General features: G+C 37.1%; 3 protein-coding genes across 3 annotated transcripts; 2 read left to right on the top strand and 1 right to left on the bottom strand.

Moving 5' to 3' along the window:
- The first annotated feature begins 2,915 nt into the window (after positions 1-2,915).
- Positions 2,916-4,052, top strand: LOC137726206 (ethylene-responsive transcription factor 11-like). Its single transcript, XM_068465094.1, has one exon. The coding sequence runs from the start codon at positions 3,021-3,023 to the stop codon at positions 3,777-3,779; it is 759 nt and encodes a 252-aa protein (XP_068321195.1). The 5' UTR covers positions 2,916-3,020; the 3' UTR covers positions 3,780-4,052.
- Positions 4,053-9,327: 5,275 nt separating this feature from the next.
- LOC137725950 (protein yippee-like At5g53940) lies at positions 9,328-11,797 on the top strand. Its single transcript, XM_068464796.1, has 5 exons — positions 9,328-9,558; positions 10,571-10,614; positions 10,928-11,036; positions 11,347-11,402; positions 11,476-11,797. Exons 1-5 carry the CDS (start codon positions 9,463-9,465, stop codon positions 11,552-11,554), a joined length of 384 nt encoding a protein of 127 aa, XP_068320897.1. The 5' UTR covers positions 9,328-9,462; the 3' UTR covers positions 11,555-11,797.
- A 9,472-nt stretch (positions 11,798-21,269) lies between these two features.
- Positions 21,270-22,161, bottom strand: LOC137726181 (ethylene-responsive transcription factor 12-like). The gene has a single exon (XM_068465063.1). The coding sequence runs from the start codon at positions 22,026-22,028 to the stop codon at positions 21,492-21,494; it is 537 nt and encodes a 178-aa protein (XP_068321164.1). The 5' UTR covers positions 22,029-22,161; the 3' UTR covers positions 21,270-21,491.
- Positions 22,162-23,158: the final 997 nt, after the last annotated feature.

Raw genomic sequence — 23,158 nt, 5'->3', positions numbered from 1 at the left:
GCCTAATGCAAACTGTACGACATGACTGACACCAAACTTGGATCCAAGACGAGCGAACGGTGTGATGTGAACATACACATGAAGGATTGGCCCTAGCCCTAGGGCGAGTACTAACACCGGTGCAGCAAGATGAGCATGTACATATATGTTTGAATGTCATGACAGTAATATCCCAACCATAAAGCAGCATTTATCACAATTTATATCACAATAACGAATACTTGGCAATATAAGCGTAAAAGTGAAGTAACTACGCATTTAGGGAAACTATAAATATGTATAGGTATAAAATAAACTACCCACTCACAAATACGTCGCCGGGTGGTAGCCCCCGAGTCTAGCTTGGCCCCGTACGTCCTCGGGATACGTTTCCCCGTCACTCAGTGAGTATAATATATAATATGTCAGTCAAGCAATGCCATTTTAGTTACTATGGAAAATACAATAATAATATCAAATCAATATGCACGTAGTGCCATATCACATCATTCCCTTACGTGTTCATTATATCCTTCATAAATAGTAACTCACCACGTGACTCCTATTGGCCATTTTGCCCTAATGTCTCCGTGTGCAGTTTACATTTATACCTCGGATTAATTCAACACTAAAGTTCTCATACTCCATGAACAATTCCAAATATCCACATATCACTATATTAATAATTCCGAAAGCATTTCCACAAATTCAATATGCTTGACTTGAAATAGAGAGATGTTTGAAAATAAATATAATTTGCAACACATTACATAAACCACTCATCCTTTTATTTTACAAATGATTTATTTGACAAGACAGGTGCTAGATGAGCTGAATTTGGGTTAGATAAGGGATTTAAGAGTTTTCCTTATTTTTGTACTCTCTGTAAAACTTTTGTATTAGTTACTTGTATAAGAGAAGTTCTTATTTTACGCTTTTAGTTTTATTTTACTTTTATTCCCGCTCCGGGCGTGGGGTCCGATCGACTCTGAGTCCGGGGTGTGACAGTACTATAATATAGTGATATTCCTCTTCACTTGAAAATGAGAAGTCTTAGGTTCGAATCTCATGGATGACAGATTCAATACCAAATTAGGCTAGCTATTGTGTGGTTTAGCCGAACTTTCCCTCATCTTAATGTAAAAATATCGATATACTAAAAAAAAAAAAATTTATCACATAAGGAGTTTTGAGTAGATTGTAGATGTCACTTAACAAATTTTAATAGCAAGTCGAGCCTACACAAGTTTTTTCTAAAAAAAAATTAGAGAATGTTAATTGAAATAGACAAAAAAAAAAAGCTCCGATTTATGAGCTTTGCTTAAAACAGCATGCTGACGAAGGAGGGGATATAAAGACGGTAAATATTTTATGCGCGTGTGGCTCACGATAACAGAGCGAGTGTGGAGAGGAGGAGCCGTCGGACAAAAACAATACTGCTCTCAGAAACCACTCCCATATGTTGTAAGAAACGCTGGGCGGGGCTGGTTGCGTGAGGGTCCTCCGCATCCAATCAACGCGCGTAGTAAAAGGACACGTGTTGGATCCGGAATGGGAGAGAGGTAGCGCCCGTTTGGTCCAAGCGCGCGATCGGTTCAAAGGGAGGGTAAAAGCGTGGGGGCCAAGTAAGGAAAGTTAAGGCAACAAATTAAAAATTACATTAAGAATTAAAAAATGAAAATAAAAGTTAACGCGGCATGATATGAGTTCATGCCGACAACTTGTTGAATCGGTTTATGTTGCCCAAATGTGTTGACGAGGTGGAAAGGGGTTGTGTTCTTATGTATATTTGTATCAAACTATGGATTATTAGTTGATTCGTTTAGGAAATTGATATTAAAGTAATAATATATTATTCATATAATTGATCCTAAACTAAAATAAATTACCCATATTATTTAGTAAAATTAGTCTAATAATGTTAATTGTGTTTGAATGTGTTCATCACACACATTAATCCTTCATTTGTTGAGTTTATGATTCGTTTAACGTTCGCGTTTGAAATTTTTAATCGTAAAAAGTTTTTTGTATGCATTAATTTGGAAACGATAACATGCAATCTCAAAAGAAAATGTGCTTACAAAGATCTCAATAAAAACCTTTTTGGAACTTTCAACCGTGAATAGTTTTTTAACACTTCTACTTTTTATCCTTCTTCAATAAATTCAAAGTTAAAAACAAACACAAGTGTTTAAAGAGAAAATAAATGTGTGAATGAAACATCTTCTCTTACCACTTTTAAATTTTGGAGAATGACTTATATAGCACGAGTATATCATCGTATTGGCATTTAATTAATAACAAAATAAAAAAATTTGAAAACATTATTTCAAATGTCATTGTTTCATTGACACATAACGTTACATAACAATATAGGGCTCGTTTGAAACCGCTCTTAAAATAGATAAAAACGCATTTTGTTAAAATGTTTTTTAAACAGTTTTTAGTAAAAATACAGCACATAACTAGTACTTATTTCAAAAAACACTTAAATGTTTTTAAAACTTAAAAAAAAATCTCTAAAATTACTTTTAATTATTGTAAAAGGACTTTCAAACGTGACTATAATCGTGTTATATAAAATATTCTTTAATATTGACTCAAGAATAAACGGCGAATCGAAACGATGCACGGAGTGGAGCGTGGGAGATGGGAGGAAAGGATCACCGCACGCAATCAAAGAGTGCATTCGCAGCCGTCAGATGATGATAAAAATGATGGGTGTGCTCTCTCGACAACCCACACATGCCACGTAATACGGAAACAAACATTGCACAATTACTAAATTGCCACCTTTGGAGAGCCGCCCCTAATCCCATCTCAGTCAAATCCCTTGTTGACTGTGCGCCTCTCTCTCTCTCTCTCTCTCTCCTCTCTCTTTCTCTCTCTTCAATTGCTCGCTCATCATTTCTATATAAAACCCACAGCCTGCCTCATACTCCTCCATCGCCATCTCCACACCCCTTTCTCTCACATATTTTCTGCAGCCAAACACTCTTTTCCACCCAAACACTACGAACAGAAAACGCCACCGTTTAGTTATGGCGCCGAGAGAGAAGACGGCCGCCGCAGCCGTTAGGATGAACGGTAACGGAAACGTGAAGGAGGTGCATTTTAGAGGCGTGAGGAAAAGGCCGTGGGGGAGGTACGCCGCCGAGATCAGAGATCCCGGCAAGAAGAGCCGGGTCTGGCTCGGAACCTTCGACACGGCGGAGGAAGCCGCCCGGGCCTACGATGCCGCCGCCATAGAGTTCCGCGGTGCCAAGGCCAAGACCAACTTCCCTCAGCCTTCGGAAAATGTTAACCTGAATGTTACAAAAAATAATAATAATAAAATTAGTAGCGGAAGCAACCATCAGAGCCCGAGTCAGAGCAGCACGGTGGAGTCCTCCAGCCGTGAGCCGCCGGCCCTGATGGTCGATTCCTCGCCGTTGGATCTAAATCTCGCTCACGGTGTCAGCTCCGGCGGATTCGGCTCCGCGCCGATGAGGTTCCCCTTCCAGCACCACCAGGTTCCAGGATTCGGAGTTGTCATCGGAGTTCCGTCTTCCGCCCCGGCGGCAGCGAATCAGGTGCTCCATTTTGACTCGGTTTTCAGAGCCAGCGTGATGAAGAACCGCCAGTTTCATCCACGCATGAGATTCGATCACCCCAACTTCCACGAGCCCGATTTCCACGCTGCCGGTGCGGCCCAGAGCGACTCGGACTCGTCCTCGGTGGTCGATCTGAACCAGAACGATCTTCCTCGCGGCGGCGGAGGGTTCGATCTCAACCTTCCTCCACCACCGGAGCTCGCTTGATTTTGGTTTTCGAGAAGCGCGCGGCGATGGCCCGATTTAATAGGGAATCTTCAATTTCAGTTTCCTTTTATTAATTTTCTAATTTGCTAATTTCTAAGATAGAAAAAGAAAAAAAAAATACATGAAAAGAGCAACCAATTAAAGAAGCTCCATGTAAATACGTAGTTGATCGGATCAATATCTTTTTTTTTTCCAGCGGCGAAACTCCACCGTGTTTCAATCTGTTGTTGTGACTTTTTTTTTTTCGATATCAATTTTCAGTTGCAATTTCTCGTCTGAGCAATAATGAATTTCCATCATCTATTATATTTTAGTTTAATTTCCGTAATTGTTTCTGTTACCCTACAAATATGATATTCTGATCGGGCGATATAACACTCTTTATCGCATTTATAATCAGTTTTGTATTCTATTTAATAACGACGGGATTTAATGATCGTCAAACGCTACAAGCCGTTGCGCAATAGGAAGTTTCGTTAATTTTATCATGTATATTTTCAAGATTTGTGAAGATTTTTTTTTTTTTTTTTTTTTTGGTAATTTAATTTCAGTGAGCTATTAATACAAAAATAGCACGAAATTTGATGATTCATGTGGTTAACGATAAGCGTTGCCCATCATAATTGGTGTCCTAACTCGCTGCCGCGTGGCTACGTCTTTGTCCCAAGCGTCGGCGGCCTTTACTTGACTCGAACGAGTGAAAACCGCGCGCTTTGAGCTTTCTATAATTACGCTTTTGTCCCCCTCTTTCTAAATTTAGATAAATGTTGGGATTAAAGGGCAAAACAAATTAAGAATTATAGGCGCGTGGGTCCAGTGGTTAGAGGGCGCGTAAGGGTAGCAGCCGGTTTTGGAGGGTGTTTCAGACCGAAAGTTTGTTCCACGTTGACTGGGTAGCTCTCGAGATTCGTGTTAGGATGGCACGTGGTATACGGCCGTCCGATCTTAAGTACCTATTTATTGTTTTATTTTTTATCTTTTGGGGAAATTAATTAAATGGTTTTGAACTTTTGCTTAGCAACGCGAAACAGGTGGGAGGAAGCAGACAGAGTCGGGTCCCACGTGGTGGCGGGCGCTGCGAGCGAAAGTGGGAAAGCGCGGCTGCCGCTTTTAGTGGAGCCCACCGTCCTTTCGCTGAAGAATATTTTGATAAGATAATGGCACAAAATAATATTTGGACAACACTTCACCTTCGATTCGAAATTCCGGAAAACATGCTCATGTCGAGTGAACGACGTCAGCTTTCGAGCCGAATAATAGATGATGCAGTCAACTTTGAGAGATTTTTAATGTTGAAAAGATGGCCCGGTAAATTAAGTGTTATCGTATAATTGGTTGAAATTTTTATTTTTAAATTTTTAAATAATTGTATTATTAAATTTTATGTGTAAGATTGTGCACCGACATAATGTAATATCTCTGGTTCAATGCATAGATTTAGAGATATGTGCAATTCATTGTTGGAGCATGCGTGCATTTAAATCAATCAGTACGTTGATACCGCAATTTATTTTTAATTCAATGGATTAAAATTTACGATAATTTAAGGCAACAACGGAGAAGCGACGAGAATTAAGATAATATTATATAAAAAATATAATACGAGAAAGAAATGGAGTACGGCGCAGAGTGGTGACGTGTCGGGAAGCGACAGACAGTTAAGCGGGTCGGCATGTTTTAGTTCAAAGCTGTTGCCGCGTGTGGGACCCGCGGTCTTGTCCGGCCAACAGAAGGAGAGTGACTGGGACGTCTCGCGACGGGCCACGTTTCGCGTCCGTGTTGAAAAGAAAGCACAAAAAAGAAATAATAATAAAAGCAACCGTCAGGCAATTAGATAAATGAATAGAATATACATTAAACAAAAAAAAAAAGAATAGAATATAGGTGTGGGCGGCTGCTGATGCGTTTTTCCTGGTTGCCTCCTGAGGTGACACCTCCCCCCTCAACAAAGGTGGGCAAACGGGTATAGAAACAAGGGTGGGCAAACGGGTCTAGAAATCGCGCGTAGAAACGGGTAATCAAAGATTCAAGATGGGTACGGACCGATTCCAATTTTTTAACAAGAGAAACAGAGCAGATTGATGAAATTTTAGGAGCGGGCCGGTTCCAGATGTATAGAAAAACAGGGTCCTGGACCAGTCCGTTTGTAATTGCAAAACCAAATACTTCCAATCGAAATGCTCAGACATGGAGAAAACACCCCCTCTAGGTAAAACCCACGTCTTCAAATTTTCTATTTTCTGTTTGTTTCTTGGGAAAATGGGTTGGATTAGAGTTTCTAATGGTAAAGTTTTGTTCTTTTTCTTTTGGGTGGATTCGAATTGCAGAGTATGGTGAAGAAGCACTCAAGCTTATTAAGGAAAACAATGATCGTCGCGGACGAGGACGACACTTCCGATGTTGAATTGGACCACATATTCTGGCACGATATGTTGGATTTGTGCTTCGTTCGTGGTAAAGATTCTAGAGGACGCCAAGACGATGATATCGTCTTCTTCGTCAAAAAATTGTTACCTTTTTATTTATTTGTTTCTGTTTTCGCTTAAATTTTATTAATTTTATAGCTTCATTTGTTATATTATTACATTTTTTTAGGTGTAGAGCTCTTATGGGTATGGATTCAATGACGGCAAGGAAGGTGTTTCTCTATACTTCGTAGTCCAGACTCCTCTACTCTATCACAACCGTTCATGGATGCTCTATCACCCAATCCAACTCGAATGAGTCTAGATCTCATAACTTAGACAAATTGAAAAAACCCCAGCAAATCTTAAAGATCTCTAGTAGGTCTCGATCTCGTTGGCAACATGGAGGATCTGAGCTTGAAGGCGAGAGTAGAACAATCGAGATTCAAGAGAGCTAAAGAAGAAGAGAAAAAAAGAAGAAGAAGAAAAAAGAGATGACCCGTGGACCCAACCCTAACTGGCCCGTTTCAAATGGGCTAAGTTATGCCTAGTTCCTGTATTAGAACTTGTTGTACCCGCACCAGCCCCACCCGTGCCCAGCCCTACCCCTCACTCCCTTCTCTTATCACTTCTCAATATGAATTTTCTGAAACAAAGTTTTTATGTATCAGAAACATGGTTACATCATATTATTATTCTACTCAAATTACAGCAACGACGAGATAAAGGCACATTTAGTTAATTAGTTGCCGGATTTTTACTTCACTGGTGGTGAATTCCCTTTTCTCTCTTATCTTCTCTATTTGCGTACAAGATCTAATAAGCTTTTTTAGCCATTCAAGGTTCTTGAATGGTTGAAAAATGCTCGAGAGATTGACCCCAAAAAATACTATGTTGAATTTTGATATTATACTTTGGACGGGAAATTGGCAATTTCATTTCGTCGTATTCAAGTCACCCAACTTGCCGCCACTTTTTTTCGTAATAACGCTTGCTTTTTTTATTTTTCGTTTCTGAAAACTCCGACTTTCCTACCCAGTCGGCCAACTTGGGAAGAGTTTTAATATTTGGCCAACATTATAGTCTGCAACCAGTCAGCCAATGATTGATGTTCATCAGACGGTCAAAATTTGTTGGGTACAAAAGCCGATGTAGTATCATCTTGTAATACACTAGTGGTTGTGACGAAGAATTTCGGATAAGGTTAAAGTTGTCGGACCCAGTAAAAAATTTTGCGTCACATGTACGTGCGCTTTGGAGTTTGGAGAATAAAAAAAAGACTCTCTCGCACTCTTACATGAGTGATGATCCTTGCCGGATCTACTTTGTGAGAATCTCGAGATTCTTAAATCACATCCGTTCATCGTACATCGTGCGTTGAAAATACATTGTAATTTTTTTATTTAAAATTGAATATAAACAGTACATGAAGAAAATTGTTCGCACGATGTACAATGAACGGATATGATTGGATAAACAGTACATATGCGTTTTGGGGCCCAACATGTGAAACCGCAGTCCCCTTTTCTCCATTTCCCACCAAAGTTATCAATTATTTACGTCAACCACAAGCTGATGACCCAGTGGTCAAGGACGGATTGCGAGACTTACTTCAAATTAAAAACTGGAGGTCTTAGGTTCGAAACTCGCTGCTGGTGTGGAAGCCAGACTTATGGCCATGGGAATGCTAAAATGCCTCTGTGAGTCTTTTCAGCCCCCGGAAGGGGTGAATACCGTGGTTTGCCATCAATTGTCCCTTAAAAAAAAAAAAAATCAATTATTTACGTCAACGCCCTAGACCTTAGCTGATTAGCTGGATCTCGAATTGAAGGCTGCCGCATGCATTTCCCACGACGCGTTATTGACATTGTCAATGTCATTCGTATTTGGCTTTAGCCTTGTTGAATGGTTATCGATTTGGATAACTGTTTGTGGGAGTTTAGGGTTGAGACTTCGTTGTCAAGCATTTGTTTTGTTTACCAACTAATGTGTCTGCTCAAAGTCCTTTTAGGTACGTCAATCAACTACATGAACGCATATCATATTCCCTTGTTAAATTTCTTTTCATATCTGAGTGCATGTGCAATGGCACGTACTTTGATGTCGAGGAAATGTTCTTCGTCAACAAACTTACAAGGAGTTGGGACACTTGTCCCAATTATTTCAATTGATAACGACTTTTATAATGATATCAGAGTTAGGTTAGCCTATATGTAGAATTCAACGATTATACGTGCTTTATATCATTCGGTTTAAATTATAATGAGCTGTGCTCCTTCATCTATTATTATAATATTATATTTTAAGAATTTGATAGCCAACCACATTTCGTGAAAAAAAAAAAATACTGATATCTCAATGATATATGACGATTCTCAACTACTTACAAATTGCACAAAATTATTTACAAAAAAAGAAAAGAAAAACACCACCGTATTTAATGTTGTTAGGAGGTTGTAATCAAATCCCTATCATTATTTATGGTATCCAATTGTTGGTATCCAATTGTTGAGCAATAGCTGTAATAATAGTACCATGGATGATGGAACCCACATTGGAAGGAATAGGTTAGCGTCGTGTTATTTACACATATTTTTTTACTTTTACATTCTTTTGTTAATTTTTATCATTTTATTTATTCGATCTAACGCTCAAAAGTTGAGATAAGTGTATGAAAAGTAAAAATAATGTATGAATAACACTATCTGATAGAATTTGCTTTATTATTTAAAAAAACTAATGAAAAATGTTTGAAAATTTTGAGTTTTAACGATAAGGACAAAATAAAGGATAAAGTGAATAGTATCAGCATTGATTTTTTAGTGTAAAAATATGATTTTTCATTAAATTAAATAGTACCATAAATTTTTCGTTAAAGTTCTTTTTTTATAATTTGTTACAATTTCATTTTAATTATGAAAAAAAAATGTTTTTGAGAAGAGGTGGACCAAAGAACGACACGTCACCTGACTGCATGTGTACCGACTAACGAACGCGCCACCACGTGTCTGAAATAGAAGGATGGGAAAGAAAAAGATTGGATGCACCGGGACTTTCCGGTGGCGGTGGCAGAGGAGTCAAAGTGGCGCAGCAACAGAGCACACCCAGTTTGCGAAATTCGAATTGGGAATTTGATTTGTGTGAGTAAATTAAGAGAGCGAGTTCAAAATTGGGGGCTGAAATGGTAGAATTATTGGTAGCGAAAAATTGGGGTTGAAGACAGACACTGTTAGATTGATAAGTTTAGGGTTTATGTTGGAATTAGGTCAAAATTTCAAATGGGGAGAATTTTTCTGATTGAATTGGATGGCAGAACTTACAGATGCAGATTCTGTGACACCGCTCTTGCCCTCGCCGACGATGTCCTCTCTCGGGTACTCTCTCTCTATTCTTTCCCCTAAAGTTCGCATCTTTTTATACATGATGAGGTTTTTTTTTAATGATATAAGCATGATTACCGGTAAAATAGGATTAATTTGTGATGGAATGGAGAAAAAGGTTGAGAATTTGTTTCCTTTTGAGGGAATTTGAAATGGGTTTGTATTGATTTTAGAAAAAGGGTTTTAGAAATTGGGGTTTTCAGGTCCTGCATGGACTAGATTATATGTAGGCATTGTTTTTTTGGATTGGGATTGGGATTAGGGCGTTCGATAGAGGATATGTGGTATTTCTTGGTGAAGAAGCTTTGTGAAGCGAGAATGGACACATGTAAAAGGGCTAGATTGCGTGTGGTAGGGGTGGGGAAAAAAACCGAAGAACCGATAAACCGCACAGAACCAATTAAAGGAACAGCAACAGCTGCAGAGTCAAGATCTAAGAGTGTTGCTTTCGCCTTTGAGCGCTGTCAATGGTGTTGGCCCCAGTGCATGACATCGCAGGCAACTACCGAATTAATAAACAGAGTCTGGAGTAAGTATCATTTCGTTTTTGTGAGATTTGAGATTGACTTGCAAATAATAATAATTTTAGTGATTTGAGATTGATTTTGAGATTTGCATATTACAGATTGTAAAAGCTTAAAAACTCCAGGTCAATTGGGAGGAGAAAACCACTTAGTGCCATGGTAACGACTGGAATGTATACACACATAGATTCGTGGAGAAACTAAACATTTTGCGACTAGACTGCGGCCGAGCGATTAAGTTTTGTTGTTGTGAAGAGTGACAAGTGATACATTAGACATTGGATCTTAGTAATGTTTTCCTTTTCGAAGAATATATAGAACTGTGTTCAATTTTTATTCTGTCACTTATATGTCATGGAGCTTATTCTCATTATTTTGAGATGTTTATTTTCGTTGTCGCTTTTTCATTTATGTGGCAGAGAGCCAATGTAACATGCTTTAGTGTTTAGCAATTTGACTATAGTTTGTTGTAATTTGATTAGTCTTTCAACTGCCGTCAAGGAAGGGCATATCTGTTCAGCAATGTGTAAGTTCTTTGCTTTTAGTTGCCTCTCGTATTTGTCATGTCGTTTTCTGCCGGACATATTGCCAGACAATGAACAAATATCCTTATAGTGAACTAATTAATTCTTGAATTGCCATATTGTCAATTTTTCATAGAAATCAGTCTCCTCTATAAATTGTAGGCCTTTTGGTCACAATAATATAAATTTGATGCTGTCGTATCTGTTCTAATAAAAATAACAATGTTATATTATCTTCAAGTGCCATGGGTAAATGTGGATTGGCCTTACCTGCATCCTCATTGTTCTCATCTGACCTTTGAAAGTCTTATCCAGGGTGAACATAACGCTCGGTCCTGAGGAAGATAGGCTAATGTACTCTGGTTTGCATACTGTGGAAGATATTTTTTGTTGCTGCTGCGGACATATTCTTGGCTGGAAATATGTATGCTTTCTTCATCTCTCTGCTTGAATGTTTTCCAATTTGTGTTAGCACAAGTAGGTAGGAGCAGGACTAGGGAATCACGTTTAGGTAACCTATATTGTTTTAAACCAAGTACTCGAAGTGCACTCTATGTCTGTGCAATCATTTACATCTAGACGTGGACCGCTCTACTTTTGAATTAGTTAGATTATTTGTGGCAAAGTCTAAATATAGCATTTGATCAATGTTATTAAAGTGCTATTGGTGGACTGAACACCTTTATTTTGAACACAAAACAATCTTATGCAATACTGATGGTGAATTTTATTAGGTAATTGCACACGAAAAACACCAAAAATACAAGGAAGGAAAGTTTGTGCTCGAAAGGTACTTGCTGTTTTTTACTTTTTGTCTCTATTTACGGTTTCTATTGAACTAAATGTGCCCGTTTCAATAACAGATGGACGATAGTGGAGGATGTAGCTGAGGAATTCAACTTGGACGCTCGTCTTGGTTCAAGTGATGGAGAAAATCCCTAGCAAAGTTCAACACTTATACAAATAATAAGAGCTGGATGCTACATAGTTATTAGCACTACAGACAATATCAAGAGTACTGAATTCTGTATTACACTTTCAGGTGAGTTTTTTTTTTTTTTTTTTCCAACTAAATGTCTTAATTACCAACCCTATCCATCAAGTCAATCCATCGATCGATGTTTTAAATTTGTCTCTCGCGGCTGTTTTTGAGAATTGTGATTATGAACAACTAGTTCGAGTGTATACACGGTTTATGTCATGAGAACCTAAATACCCTACAAGCGAGAACCTTTTGTAGCATCAGGATTGAAGACGCAATTTTCCGAAAACCTTTGGAGCACATGAAAAGTTAGAGCTCTCCTACTAGAAGCTTTGCTTTGTCAATATTTGGGAAGAAACATGGGATGGTACTCATGGTAGGACCAAAATACTCTTACGTATTTTGTGTGTGCGCGATCCAACGGACATGTGGTCTGGTCATTTGCTCGCAAGAATTTCTCTTGCGTTGGCCTTTGGCTAGCTATTTTAAAAAATGAAAACTAATGAAAAGGGAACAGTATCGGAAGTTTTTCGTTAAAGTTCTCTTTTAAAAAACCATTGTGCCCCAATGATCCCTTCATATTCATTAAAAGGATGAGAAAAAACCAATGTGCCCCAATGATCCCTTCATATTCATTAGAAGGATAGGTATCATTTTTCTGGGGCCCATTTTGGTTTCTTCTCCTTTGGACCAATCTCACTGGAGTTGCAAGGGTTGGTGCCGAGGGGAAAAATCAATCGTACGCAGTCTTATTCTTGTTTTGCGAAGTAGTTTATTAGATATAATTATTTAATTACAGATGTTGGTGGACAGCGTTCCTTACTCTGGATGGAGGAACATCCCGGTTTCTTATTGGAGACATGAGCATGCTTAAATAAATGACAAATATTTATATGGACTCTTAATTTTAGGTCTTCTGCCGTCCAACAGAATAAAAAATTAACTTAGCTTATACAATAATTGTTCAGTAAATTAATAGGGCGCTAACCACTCGCTTGAATCTATGTCCCAATGTTTTGCATCAGTGAACACATTTTTTTAGGTCATTGTTCAATGTTCGTCGCGTGAAATTTTTACTCAAGTTGAGAAACGTTTCGATGTTTAATAATGTTTCTTTAACAAACACATGAACATTGAGTGAAATTTCGTGAATAATTAAGGATCTATTGAATTAACGGTTTTGATCATAAAATTATATTTAGAACTTGGATTTCTGATTAGTGAGAAGTTAGTGTGATTAGTGGGAAGAGAACCCCACTTGCAGAGAATAACTCACATGAAAACAAATTTATTGACGTTTAGATTCAATAATATATTATCATGTGCATAAAAAATATTATATAATAATAAATTATTGAACCAAAAAATGTCACGTAACAGTGAATTTATTACGTAATTCATTCTACGTTAGTAATTCTCAAAAGTATGTAGCTTTGTAGAGTGTCATTTAAACCCTTATTTTTTATTTTTCACATATCTTGTTTATTTTTAGGGAGTTTTAACGAAAAACTCACGATACTGTTTACTTTAACGAAAAACCACATTTTTACACTAAAAAGTCAATCCTGGTACTATTCACTTTACCTTTTTTTTTTTGTCTTTATCATTAAAACTCAAAGTTTTCAAGCCATTTTCATTAGTTTTTCTTTATTTTTATGCTTTGATTTTCTTTTAAATTTATTTGGTCTGCGTAAACGTGTGAAAATTATAAAGGTAGGTGTGTGCCCTTATCCTTTTGAACTATGATTCTCTCTCCCTCCTCCTTCCATCTTCTCTTCTCATAATCTTTATTTTGTCTTTCTGTTTCTATAAAAAATTAATATAAAATAGTAATGTGATCTAACCGTGATCGTTTAAATAAGAGGGAAGAGAAAGAAATAGAAAAAAAAAAAAAAGAGAAAAAAATCTTACTCCTATCCATTATCCTACATGAGTATTGTCTGACCGAGTCTTGGAGCCATGGAGACGGGGACCACAGAATAATCGGGTAAAAGAAAGAAAGAAATAATAAATATGTCACCGTCCGGGGATTGTTGTGGTGTTATTAATTGGAACCGCACGGCGACGCGCCACTCTGCAACTCTCTGCCCCCACGTGATGCACACCACTGTCGGACGGACTCTCAGTGCCCTTCCCTTTTCGAACAACTTTCATAGCATGCGAGTGCATCGTCAATGTAGTGTTTTGTTGTTTTGTGTCCATGTTACAATCTGATATGTAAATGTTATTGCGTACGATATTGTATTTTTGCACGTGAAATTATATTAGCAATGTATTTACGTTATACAAGTATTTTATTTCGCTATGTAGTTTTCAGTTTTCATCGTTCTAAAACTTATAAAAAATATTACCCTTAGTTGATCTAAATTACGAGGAAATAAATTTTTTGCCACGCTTTCTGGAACTCTAATTTAATCTCAGTTTGTTCCTTGTAAGTCAAAAGTCGTCACTTTACTAACTGAAACTTAAAGTTAGCTTCATTTTGCTCCCTGAAAATCGTTATGATCTTATTTTGCCCCATGAAACTAAGTCGTATCTATAAAACTCAAAATTCGCTCTATATTGCCTTTAGATATGTTAATCTCTTATTTGGGTTTATTTTGGTGCACTAGGCTAGTCATTTCTTCATTTTTTTTCCTTCATATCTTCAATTTCTTTTATACTTAATATTCTTTGCTTATTGAATGTTAATGCATAACGGAGATTTATAATTAACTTCATTACACATGTAGTATAGTGTTATTGGGTGTTGGATCCTACATATGTTTTAGGAGACAATCCATAAGTTTCAAAGGGAAGAAAGAGTCCACAAATCAAAGTGGAACGAATTTTGAATTTTAACTTTCAAGAAGTAAAGTGGTGACTTTTGAGTTGCAGGTAATAAAGTGAAATTAAAATGAAATTCTAGGGATCGCAACTACAAATAAGCCAAAAGAAAATTGAAACTTAAATGCAATAAATGTAGTATACGGCTCTGACCAATTTTTCTAAATCTTAATACGTTTCGTCATTCTAATCTAAGCTTCTCTTTGTTTCCAATTAGTTTTTTTTTTCTTTCACCTTATATTTTGTTTCAATTTTCTTGAGTTGTCAATCGTTGGTCTATTTATGTATTTGCTTGCTCAATAGTTTTATTCTCGACAATTTTGAAATGGATTCGAAGCTTGTTTAAGAAAGGAAGTTGAAAACGACATGCCAAAGACAACAATCTTTCACTCATCCCTATCAAAACGGTAAAAACCTTCTTAATGCATCATTATCATGTATGATAAAGGCTTATTAGTGTTTATCGTCATAATAGAGAAAATTTTCATTATGATCGGAATACAAGTATTACATTACGTGTTTTTATATAAGTGATGAGAAATTTTATTTTTTCAATTATTAACTTTTTAACACACATATCCCATCATTTATATAGTAATACGTGGTGTACCACCTCGTGTGTCGGTCACACCAAAAAATCTCTCATATGGTAATGTATTTTCATGTTATTTCATATAGTGGGCACACGTGTCACATAAAATATAGCTTCGTCGTGTCCCAATGCTTGCCTTTGTAGTTGCTATATCTTAATCATGGACAAGGATTGTCTGCCCTTCCACTTCCGGTACCCTCCCGTGCCCTCTTGTTTTGTGTGATCACTGTTAAGCCACGTCAACATTTTATATTGTTTTTTTTTTATAGAGATAATAAGACAAAAAAGAATAGTAATATAAAATGTTGATGTGGCTTAACTGTAACCACACAAACAGAACGGCACGGAAGGGCACCGGAAGTGGGAGGGCAGACAATCCTTGTCCCTTAATCATACGTACCAAAGTGACTCACTAAAAATATATAATTCTCAATGAGCATCCTCTTCAGATTCTCTTTGTGAGAATTCTAAGAATCCTTATTTTATATCTGTTCATTGTATATTGTGTAACTAATTTTCGTTATGTACTGTTTGCATTTAATTTTAAATAAAAATATTTAAAATAATTTATGACCGCACGATGTACGATGAACGATGAACGGACATAATATGAGGATCTCCATAATCCTTACAAAGAGGATCCGGAGAAGATCCCCATTCTATAATTCAGTAGATACGTCTGTGATTTGTATAAAAATATAAATTTATATATAACCAGGCAAATATTTCATATAAGAGATTTTTTTTCATATAATATTATATAACTTGTGACTATATTTTAGCTGTAAAATACATGACAGCAAGTAAAATTATAAATCTTCGACAAAAAAGAAAAGAAAAATTGTAAATCAAAACATTAAATCATAAAAAGTATGTTTTATACTAAATTATAGTATGACAACATAATAAACAGAAAACTAAAAGCATAACTCAACTTTTGTTGTTGTTGTTGTTGTTTTTTTTATTTTTTTTTAATTTATCGATTTATTAAGAATGTGGTGTAGGTTGCGCAACGTAATAAAAAGCAAAACCAAACGTTGGAGAGACGGCCGTGACACCTCTGGTTCCGACAAGATTCGCCTGGTCCGGGGACCCGCCACAGTTTGAACGCCAGCCACTGCGCGCGCAGAGAAGCAGACACGAACGTGGGGGCAGTGGATTCCCGCCTTAATAAAATGGGAAAAAGAGAGAGAAAATAAAAAAACTAATAAAAAACTTTAAAAACTTTAAATTTTAACAAAAATTACAAAATTAAAAGTAAATTAAATAATATTAAAATTAACTTTTTACTGTAAAAATATTTTTATTTTTATTAAAATAAATAGTAACAAAAAATTTTCGTCAACGTCACCTAAAGAAAACTGAAGAGGGGAAGTGGGGAGGCACAGAAAGGCATGTGGGGACCAACTGGGGAGGGTCAAATCGGCCAGTCTATGAATTGACGGCCGGGGGTAGGTGTACCCACGCGGCAGAGGGTGGCAGCGGATGCAGCGTACAGATTCTGCAGAAATTGCAGGAGGAAGCAGCTGATGTACATGTTTGCTGAGTGGTGATGATGGCGAGTGGTGACGTTTGGAATTGCGTGAAATATCTCCTCCGTAAAAGCAATTCAAGTCTGCTGCTCTACCTGCACCTGCAGCTCCTTTGCGTGTTGTATTTAGTCTTCTTCCTCCTTTCCCCCTCTTATTTTATTCGTTGTCTTCTTCTCTGTAACCCTAACCCTAAATCCGACTTGTATATTCCATGCAACTGAAGCTTTTATCCACTAAGGAATTGAAAAAAAAAATACGGACATAAGCTGCAAAGATAAAACGTTCCAACTATTAATCATGGACAACATTAACGTTATAGAGATTAAATTTATAGATAAAATTTAAAAAATTAAAAGACATAAAAATTGGTGATTTGTTCATTATTCAAACGTTGATAAACGTGTTATTCATATTTATGACACATTATTTAGTTTACAAATTTTGTTTTTAAATTTAATCGTCTTAGCATTATCTTTGAAATTTATAGTCTTGTTACAAAAATAAACGAAGAAAAAAAAAAAACTAAATAATCGCTTTTTAACATAACAGAGAATTCTTGATTGTTAAGGAGAGGAGAGGGAGAGGGGGGGGGGGGGGTCCGCAATGAATGAAGAGTATGAAAATTATATTTGAGTGCAAAGGCAATATCGGGTAGTGTCACTAATTTTTGGAGCCGATGACATCAATACTTAACATGGACAAATTATTGGCAAATATTACACGCTGAGTGGCTTGATATTATCACGTTTGATGGATTTCACCCACTTATTACTCTTTGGGTAGCAATAAGACATGGTTGAAATGGTAATTCAAATTAGAGAAATGCTAATGAGACTCTCTCAAATTAGAATTCTTCATGAATTCTTTATTATCTCATAATATAATTTAACGATAATTAAAAAAGACCAAGGAGATAACCATCACAGAGTGACCCAATTGTTGAGAACGAATTCCAGGCTTATATTCCACACGACACGTTCTGAATTCGATTCCTGACGCTGGTGAATTGTACGATGATGCTTAAGATGAAACTAAACTACTTTTGTAAGTCTTCTAGGCTCTGAGAAGGATGACTAATGTGAGGAAACCACTAACTGATTCTTAAAAAAAAAAAAAAAAAAAAAAAAAAAAAAAGACCAAGGTGGTAGCTAGTTTGCTTGTGCTACACATGAAAACGACATTACGTTTTGAACATTTGAGTCAAGGGACACACCATCATAGGCTACCTGTATCGATTTATAAAATTATATAATATTTTGTGACCAAAGCCGCCGCCCTAAAAGGAGGCTGTGAAAAAGGAAAACATTGACCAACAATATAATCCTGATGCTAATACTTAATCAATGGCCGTCTCATCCACTTTCTTTACCTAATCAAACCATCTTTCCTTCTTTTTTTTTTCCCTTCCCTTTCCAATTATTACATATTAAATCCTAATTTAATTGATTAACAATTGCGTAATTTAGCTTTTAACTAGATTTTGCAATCTTTTGTTTACTTTTGTAACTTAAGTGACATTCTCCTGTTGTTGTGTAGGAAGAATTTGTTTGAAAGTACTTTTAAAATAATTTAAAATATTTTTAGTAAAAATAATTTTGAATTTAAAAGCACTTTACTAATAATTTGTTCTAAAAAATATTATATCAGAAGCGTTATTAGCCATTTTAATTTGGGAGTTTTAACGAAAAGCTTACTGTACTGTTCACTTTAAGAAAAAATCATATTTTTACCCTAAAAAGTCAATTCCGGTACTATTTATTTTACCCTTTATTTTGTTCTTATCATTAAAATTCAAAATTTTCAAGTTATTTTTATTAATTTTTCTTTTTAATTTTACTTCTAATCGAACTTTGAATTAGCAACTGCACATCTGGTTGATTCACAAAATACCCAAAGCAGTGTCTGATCGACTAATCAAATCATTTGGTGCCCGGTGTGAGCCCACAGACTTGGATTCATACTAATTTATTGGTTTTAATATTGTTTTGTCTAATCTAAGACACGTCCTAAAAGCAATTGTGTTTCTGGTTGACAACTACAAACGATTTTGTATTACAACTTCATTTTCACAAGTATTCAGAAAAATTGGTATTGCACCACTACTTATTTTTAAAATTAAAACAAACAATAAGTTACCAAAATAAATAAATAAACAATATGACATATATAAAGAACATCCAAAAGTTACAATTAGAGTGAAAAGTGTAATTTGGAAGTTTTATATGATGTGTCACCAATAACAAATAAACATGTTGATTGTGTTTTAAGTAATAATCCAATCATCAACAATCATATTATGTAGTTTACAAATTTAGTCTAAATAACTGGTCTCTTTAGCATTACTATTTTCTTATATTTGAAGTTTTGAACACATCAGTTTGGTAAAAATGTGGTAGTTAAAATTACTTTGCGTGTATAAATGACCACTGACAGTTAATTAAAAGAGACTCTTATAACATGAAAATTTAGTAATTGAATAACTTGTAGTCACAGCCTGTATAATGTATCAATCATCCTACAAGATGCATTTATAACAAACAAGCCGCAAAAAATGACAGTATACCACAAATTCTAAAGAGAGTTGAACTTAAAACCTTCTCAAATTACGAGAAGATCGAGTGTCGCTAGACCACCTCAACAACATTGCGATTATATTGCACTTTGCGGGTTCATTTTTCCGACTTAAAAGTCTTAAATACAAACCCTAATCAACCAAAATAACTAGTGGTGTCATTGCACATAAGTTACATATCTGTCTTTCGCGATTGGTGCGAGAATTGTGATCAAGAATTATTTTACAGAATACATCTGGAAAAAGAAGAAAAATCCAAAGGTTGTCACTCACTAGGCTTGAAATTGACATAAAAATAATGCATGTGATTTTTTATCGTTATCGTTTTAATCAAGGTTCTGTGTACAAGTAAATAATATTATTTTCAAATATTGGTTGGGTTGAGAGAGAGAGAGAGAGAGCAGATGATTCCCAGAGGATGGAAAAAGAGAGAAGAAGAGAAAGTGACCCAAAGCCGGCAACATCACACCACATGAAGAACGCGGCCCTTTTATTGTGTACGTATGTATGTTCTTGCTTATACATAACAAGGAAAGGCTACGTCTTCACACTTAGTGCCATGAAATTAACAAACAAGACAAACCAACTTTTTCCAAAAATCCAAAGTTTGTCATACCAATTAGGCCCTACAATAATTTCTATAAATCACAATCACAATCTCTAATTATCGTCTACGTTTATGGATCTTAGCAAGTATGTAGTCACGATCTACGGATCTTGTAGTGAATTTGTAAAAACTAGCTGGAACTATTAGCTGTGTGTTATGTTTGGTTCTCGTACAACATATACAAAATTTAGAAAATTTGTAACCAGATGAACAATAACAGTACCCATCAATATTCCATTGGTTGCACTGCACGGAGTCAGAATTTTAACCTAAAAATTGCGCAAAAGTCACATTTGAAATGCTCTCTTAATCCTACAAAAATTACTATGTCATGTGATGAGCAACTGTCAATTGTCGTTTACGATTGATGTAGTGTCGTCCTCATCATTTATTCCTTAAACCTAAAACTCAAGCCTCTATGCCTTTCTCCCTCTCTCCCTATTTCTCAAAAGCTCACAAGAAAACGGATTACTTGAACTCCATAAGAGCCACCAATTTCAAATCAAACGTAATAAAAGAAATTAAACTAAAAGGTCGGATTGGGGCCCGAGCTTGCGGAAAACCCTTGAAAATCATAAATATAACACTAAACTTTTCTGCGTGCAAAAAATGTTAGATGGGTCTGAGACCATCGCGGTCCTTTCATGGCTCTGCCTCTGTTGCACATATACAGGAATATGAGAAGATGAAAAATCAAACATTGAAGCTCAATTGCAAAAACTATAAACCCCTTAACGATGGGGTTTCTCTCGCCTCCCTTTTTCCCTTCCCTCCCTCCCTAGAATGTTTTTTTTTCCTTCTTTCTTCCCTCCACAAAGATTAAAAAAATAGAAGATGAAATTTCGAACGTTCAAATAGTAGGAGAGATAAAGAAAGAGATGAAAGAATCCTAGTTCATTGCTTAATGAGCAAGTCTATGTGTGGCAAAGCAACCCACACTCAATCATCTGTTACTTATCATTTCACTTAACTGTGGTTAATTCTTTCAAAATTAAAAAAATTAACATTTAATGTAAAAATTAACATAATTAAGTAAAAGAACATATGACAGATGATTAGGTGTGTATGAATATACAGCGTAATTATGGTGGTGAGCAATAATGCTCTTGAAATTATTTGAATATAAAGAGATAATTAAACTAATTGAATTTTGAAAAAAAAGAAAAAAAAAGTGATATTTATAGTTAACAAAATTAAGTAAAATGACATTTGACAATGATTAAGTGTAAAATAAGGCTACAACATCGTTCTTGCGGTGAAGCAAAAATGCTCTTGAAATTATTAACAGATGGAGAGATAATTAAACAAGTTTAATTAATGATTAAGGTACCGCAATCGTCATGTCGGGACAGACATGGACACTCTCAACTACCACGCGCCTCAGAACTGCAAGTGGTTCTATTTTTCGCTTCAGATTTCATGGGGATGCTAAGATTATCGGAAACAGACGATCCCACTCGCACTGCACTGGAAAAACCAGAAGACATTTCTAACTGATAAATTACAAAATATTAAAGAAAAAAAAACATAAATATTGAAATATATATACAAAGAAAAAGCCTCTCTCTAATAATTTAATTTTAACAACATTATTTTTTCCTCTCTCAAATATTAATATCCTCATACATCCGAAACGTAACAGTGAAGATTTTCTTTAGATAATTAGTGAAAATACTAAAATAAAAAGAAAAATTATGGCGAGAGATAATTAGAACCAGCGATGAGAGGGAAAAACACAGAACGACAGCGGGACGATTAATGCTACTCTTCACAGCCACAAGGGAGGAGGCTCATTGAGATCAATCGGCAAGCCACGCCGGACCAGTCCCAGAAAAGACGCCGTACTGCCGAAACCCGAACCTTCCGCGACCGTGGCATTACCGCCGCCGCCGACATTTCCCGCCACACCAACTGGAGTTTGCTGAGGTTCCCTCCTCGCCATCAACGGCAGCGTATCATTCGTGGAAGTGCCGCTGCCCATGTCGTTGAGGACTCCGGTGTGGAGGAATTCGACGAGGCGGCCGGAGTGAGTGGCCCAGTGGGCGGCGGAGGGAGCGTTGAGGTCGAGGGATATGCCGCTGGGGATCGGCGCAGGGAAGTTGGTCTTGGCCTTGGCGCCGCGGAGCGTCCTGGCGGCGCCGTCGTAGGCGAGGGCGGCTTCCTCCGGCGTGTCGAATGTGCCGAGCCAGACCCTCGTCTTCTTCCACGGGTCCCGGATTTCTGCGGCGTACCGGCCCCATGGACGCTTCCTCACGCCCCTGTAGTGGCCCTCGCGGGAGGAAGACGGAGCAGCTGCAGTCGCCATGGAAAGATCTAGAGAGAGAGAAAGCAAAGCTTTTGAGTGAGAGAAAGTGAGAGAGAGGGGGTTTTTGACGGAAGTTGAAAACAAGAATGGCTGTCGAAAGTGAAAAACTGGGGGTCCCACTCAGCCATCCGTAATCGTCGGCTGGACGGCACGGCTCTATTCTACTTATACATATACTGATTGTTTTGATTGGATGACGCGGTTTTTTCTACTTGTTAATTATTTGGGCCGTTGGATTGATATCAAGATTGGAGATGTGCGCTCAGGTGCGGTCGGACGGTTATGGTGAGGGCGCGAGAGGGGTTTGCACACGTGAGGATACTGCTGTGGGCCCTAACGGGAATGGAAAGAAAAGAGCCGCCGCCTGAGTAGACGTGTGGGTTTGTGTGGGGGTGGTGATGTAAGCCCTACCGATATCTGTACGGCGGTGTGGTCAGGCTCAGCCGCGCCCGCCATTTATTTCGTATTTTGGGATTTTATTTTTAGATTCTTGGATTGATTATTTAAACAGTAATTCATGGGAAGTGGGGCCGGGGTAGTAATTTTTTATTATGACCGGAATACGAATGGTACACCATGTGTTTTTATACAAGTGATTGAAAATTTTATTTTTTAGTTATTAACTTTTTAGCACATATATCTTATCATTTATATAATGACACGTAATTTACCACCTTGTGTTCCGATCACATTGAAAAATCTATCGTACAGTGAATTGGATTGAAGGGTGTTTGGTGAGGAGGGGACACGTGGCGGGCAGAGGTGGTGTTTGAGTAGCAGGAGACAGAGGGCCGGTTGGGTTGACCCATTGAATTGAATTTGTGGTGGGTTTTTGGGTTACTTGAATTATGAGATGGGCTGCTGCTGGGTGTGGGTAGGGCTTGCGTCGATGGCGTGTTTGACTGGGACTGGGTTGGGGTGTGGGTGTGAGTCGTGTGACCACTGATCCACTGACTGCTGACCCCGCGTACAGACATCTGATGGAGGTAATCGTAAAGGACTGAAGGACTGAAGGCTCTCATCCTTCGTAAGCAACTCACGGGAACCTGACTGCTTTTTCTTCTGTTAGTTTTGTGAATATTGTTTTGGATCTCTGAATTTTGAAGGCTTAGATACGTATGGTGGTAGGG

Source organism: Pyrus communis, chromosome 2, assembly GCF_963583255.1.
Source record: "Pyrus communis chromosome 2, drPyrComm1.1, whole genome shotgun sequence".
In the NCBI taxonomy this organism is placed as follows: Eukaryota; Viridiplantae; Streptophyta; class Magnoliopsida; order Rosales; family Rosaceae; genus Pyrus; species Pyrus communis.
The sequence above is the reverse complement of the archived record's forward strand: the minus strand, read 5'-3'. Positions and strand labels throughout refer to the sequence as shown.

Coding starts and splice junctions, on each gene's coding strand:
- LOC137726206 (XM_068465094.1), top strand. CDS start 3,021: ATGGCGCCGAGAGAGAAGACGGCCGCCGCAGCCGTTAGGATGAACGGT.
- LOC137725950 (XM_068464796.1), top strand. CDS start 9,463: ATGGGGAGAATTTTTCTGATTGAATTGGATGGCAGAACTTACAGATGC. Junction 10,615..10,927: donor GCATATCTGTTCAGCAATGT/GTAAGTTCTTTG, acceptor AGTCTTATCCAG/GGTGAACATAACGCTCGGTC. Junction 11,403..11,475: donor GGAAAGTTTGTGCTCGAAAG/GTACTTGCTGTT, acceptor TTTCAATAACAG/ATGGACGATAGTGGAGGATG.
- LOC137726181 (XM_068465063.1), bottom strand. CDS start 22,028: ATGGCGACTGCAGCTGCTCCGTCTTCCTCCCGCGAGGGCCACTACAGG.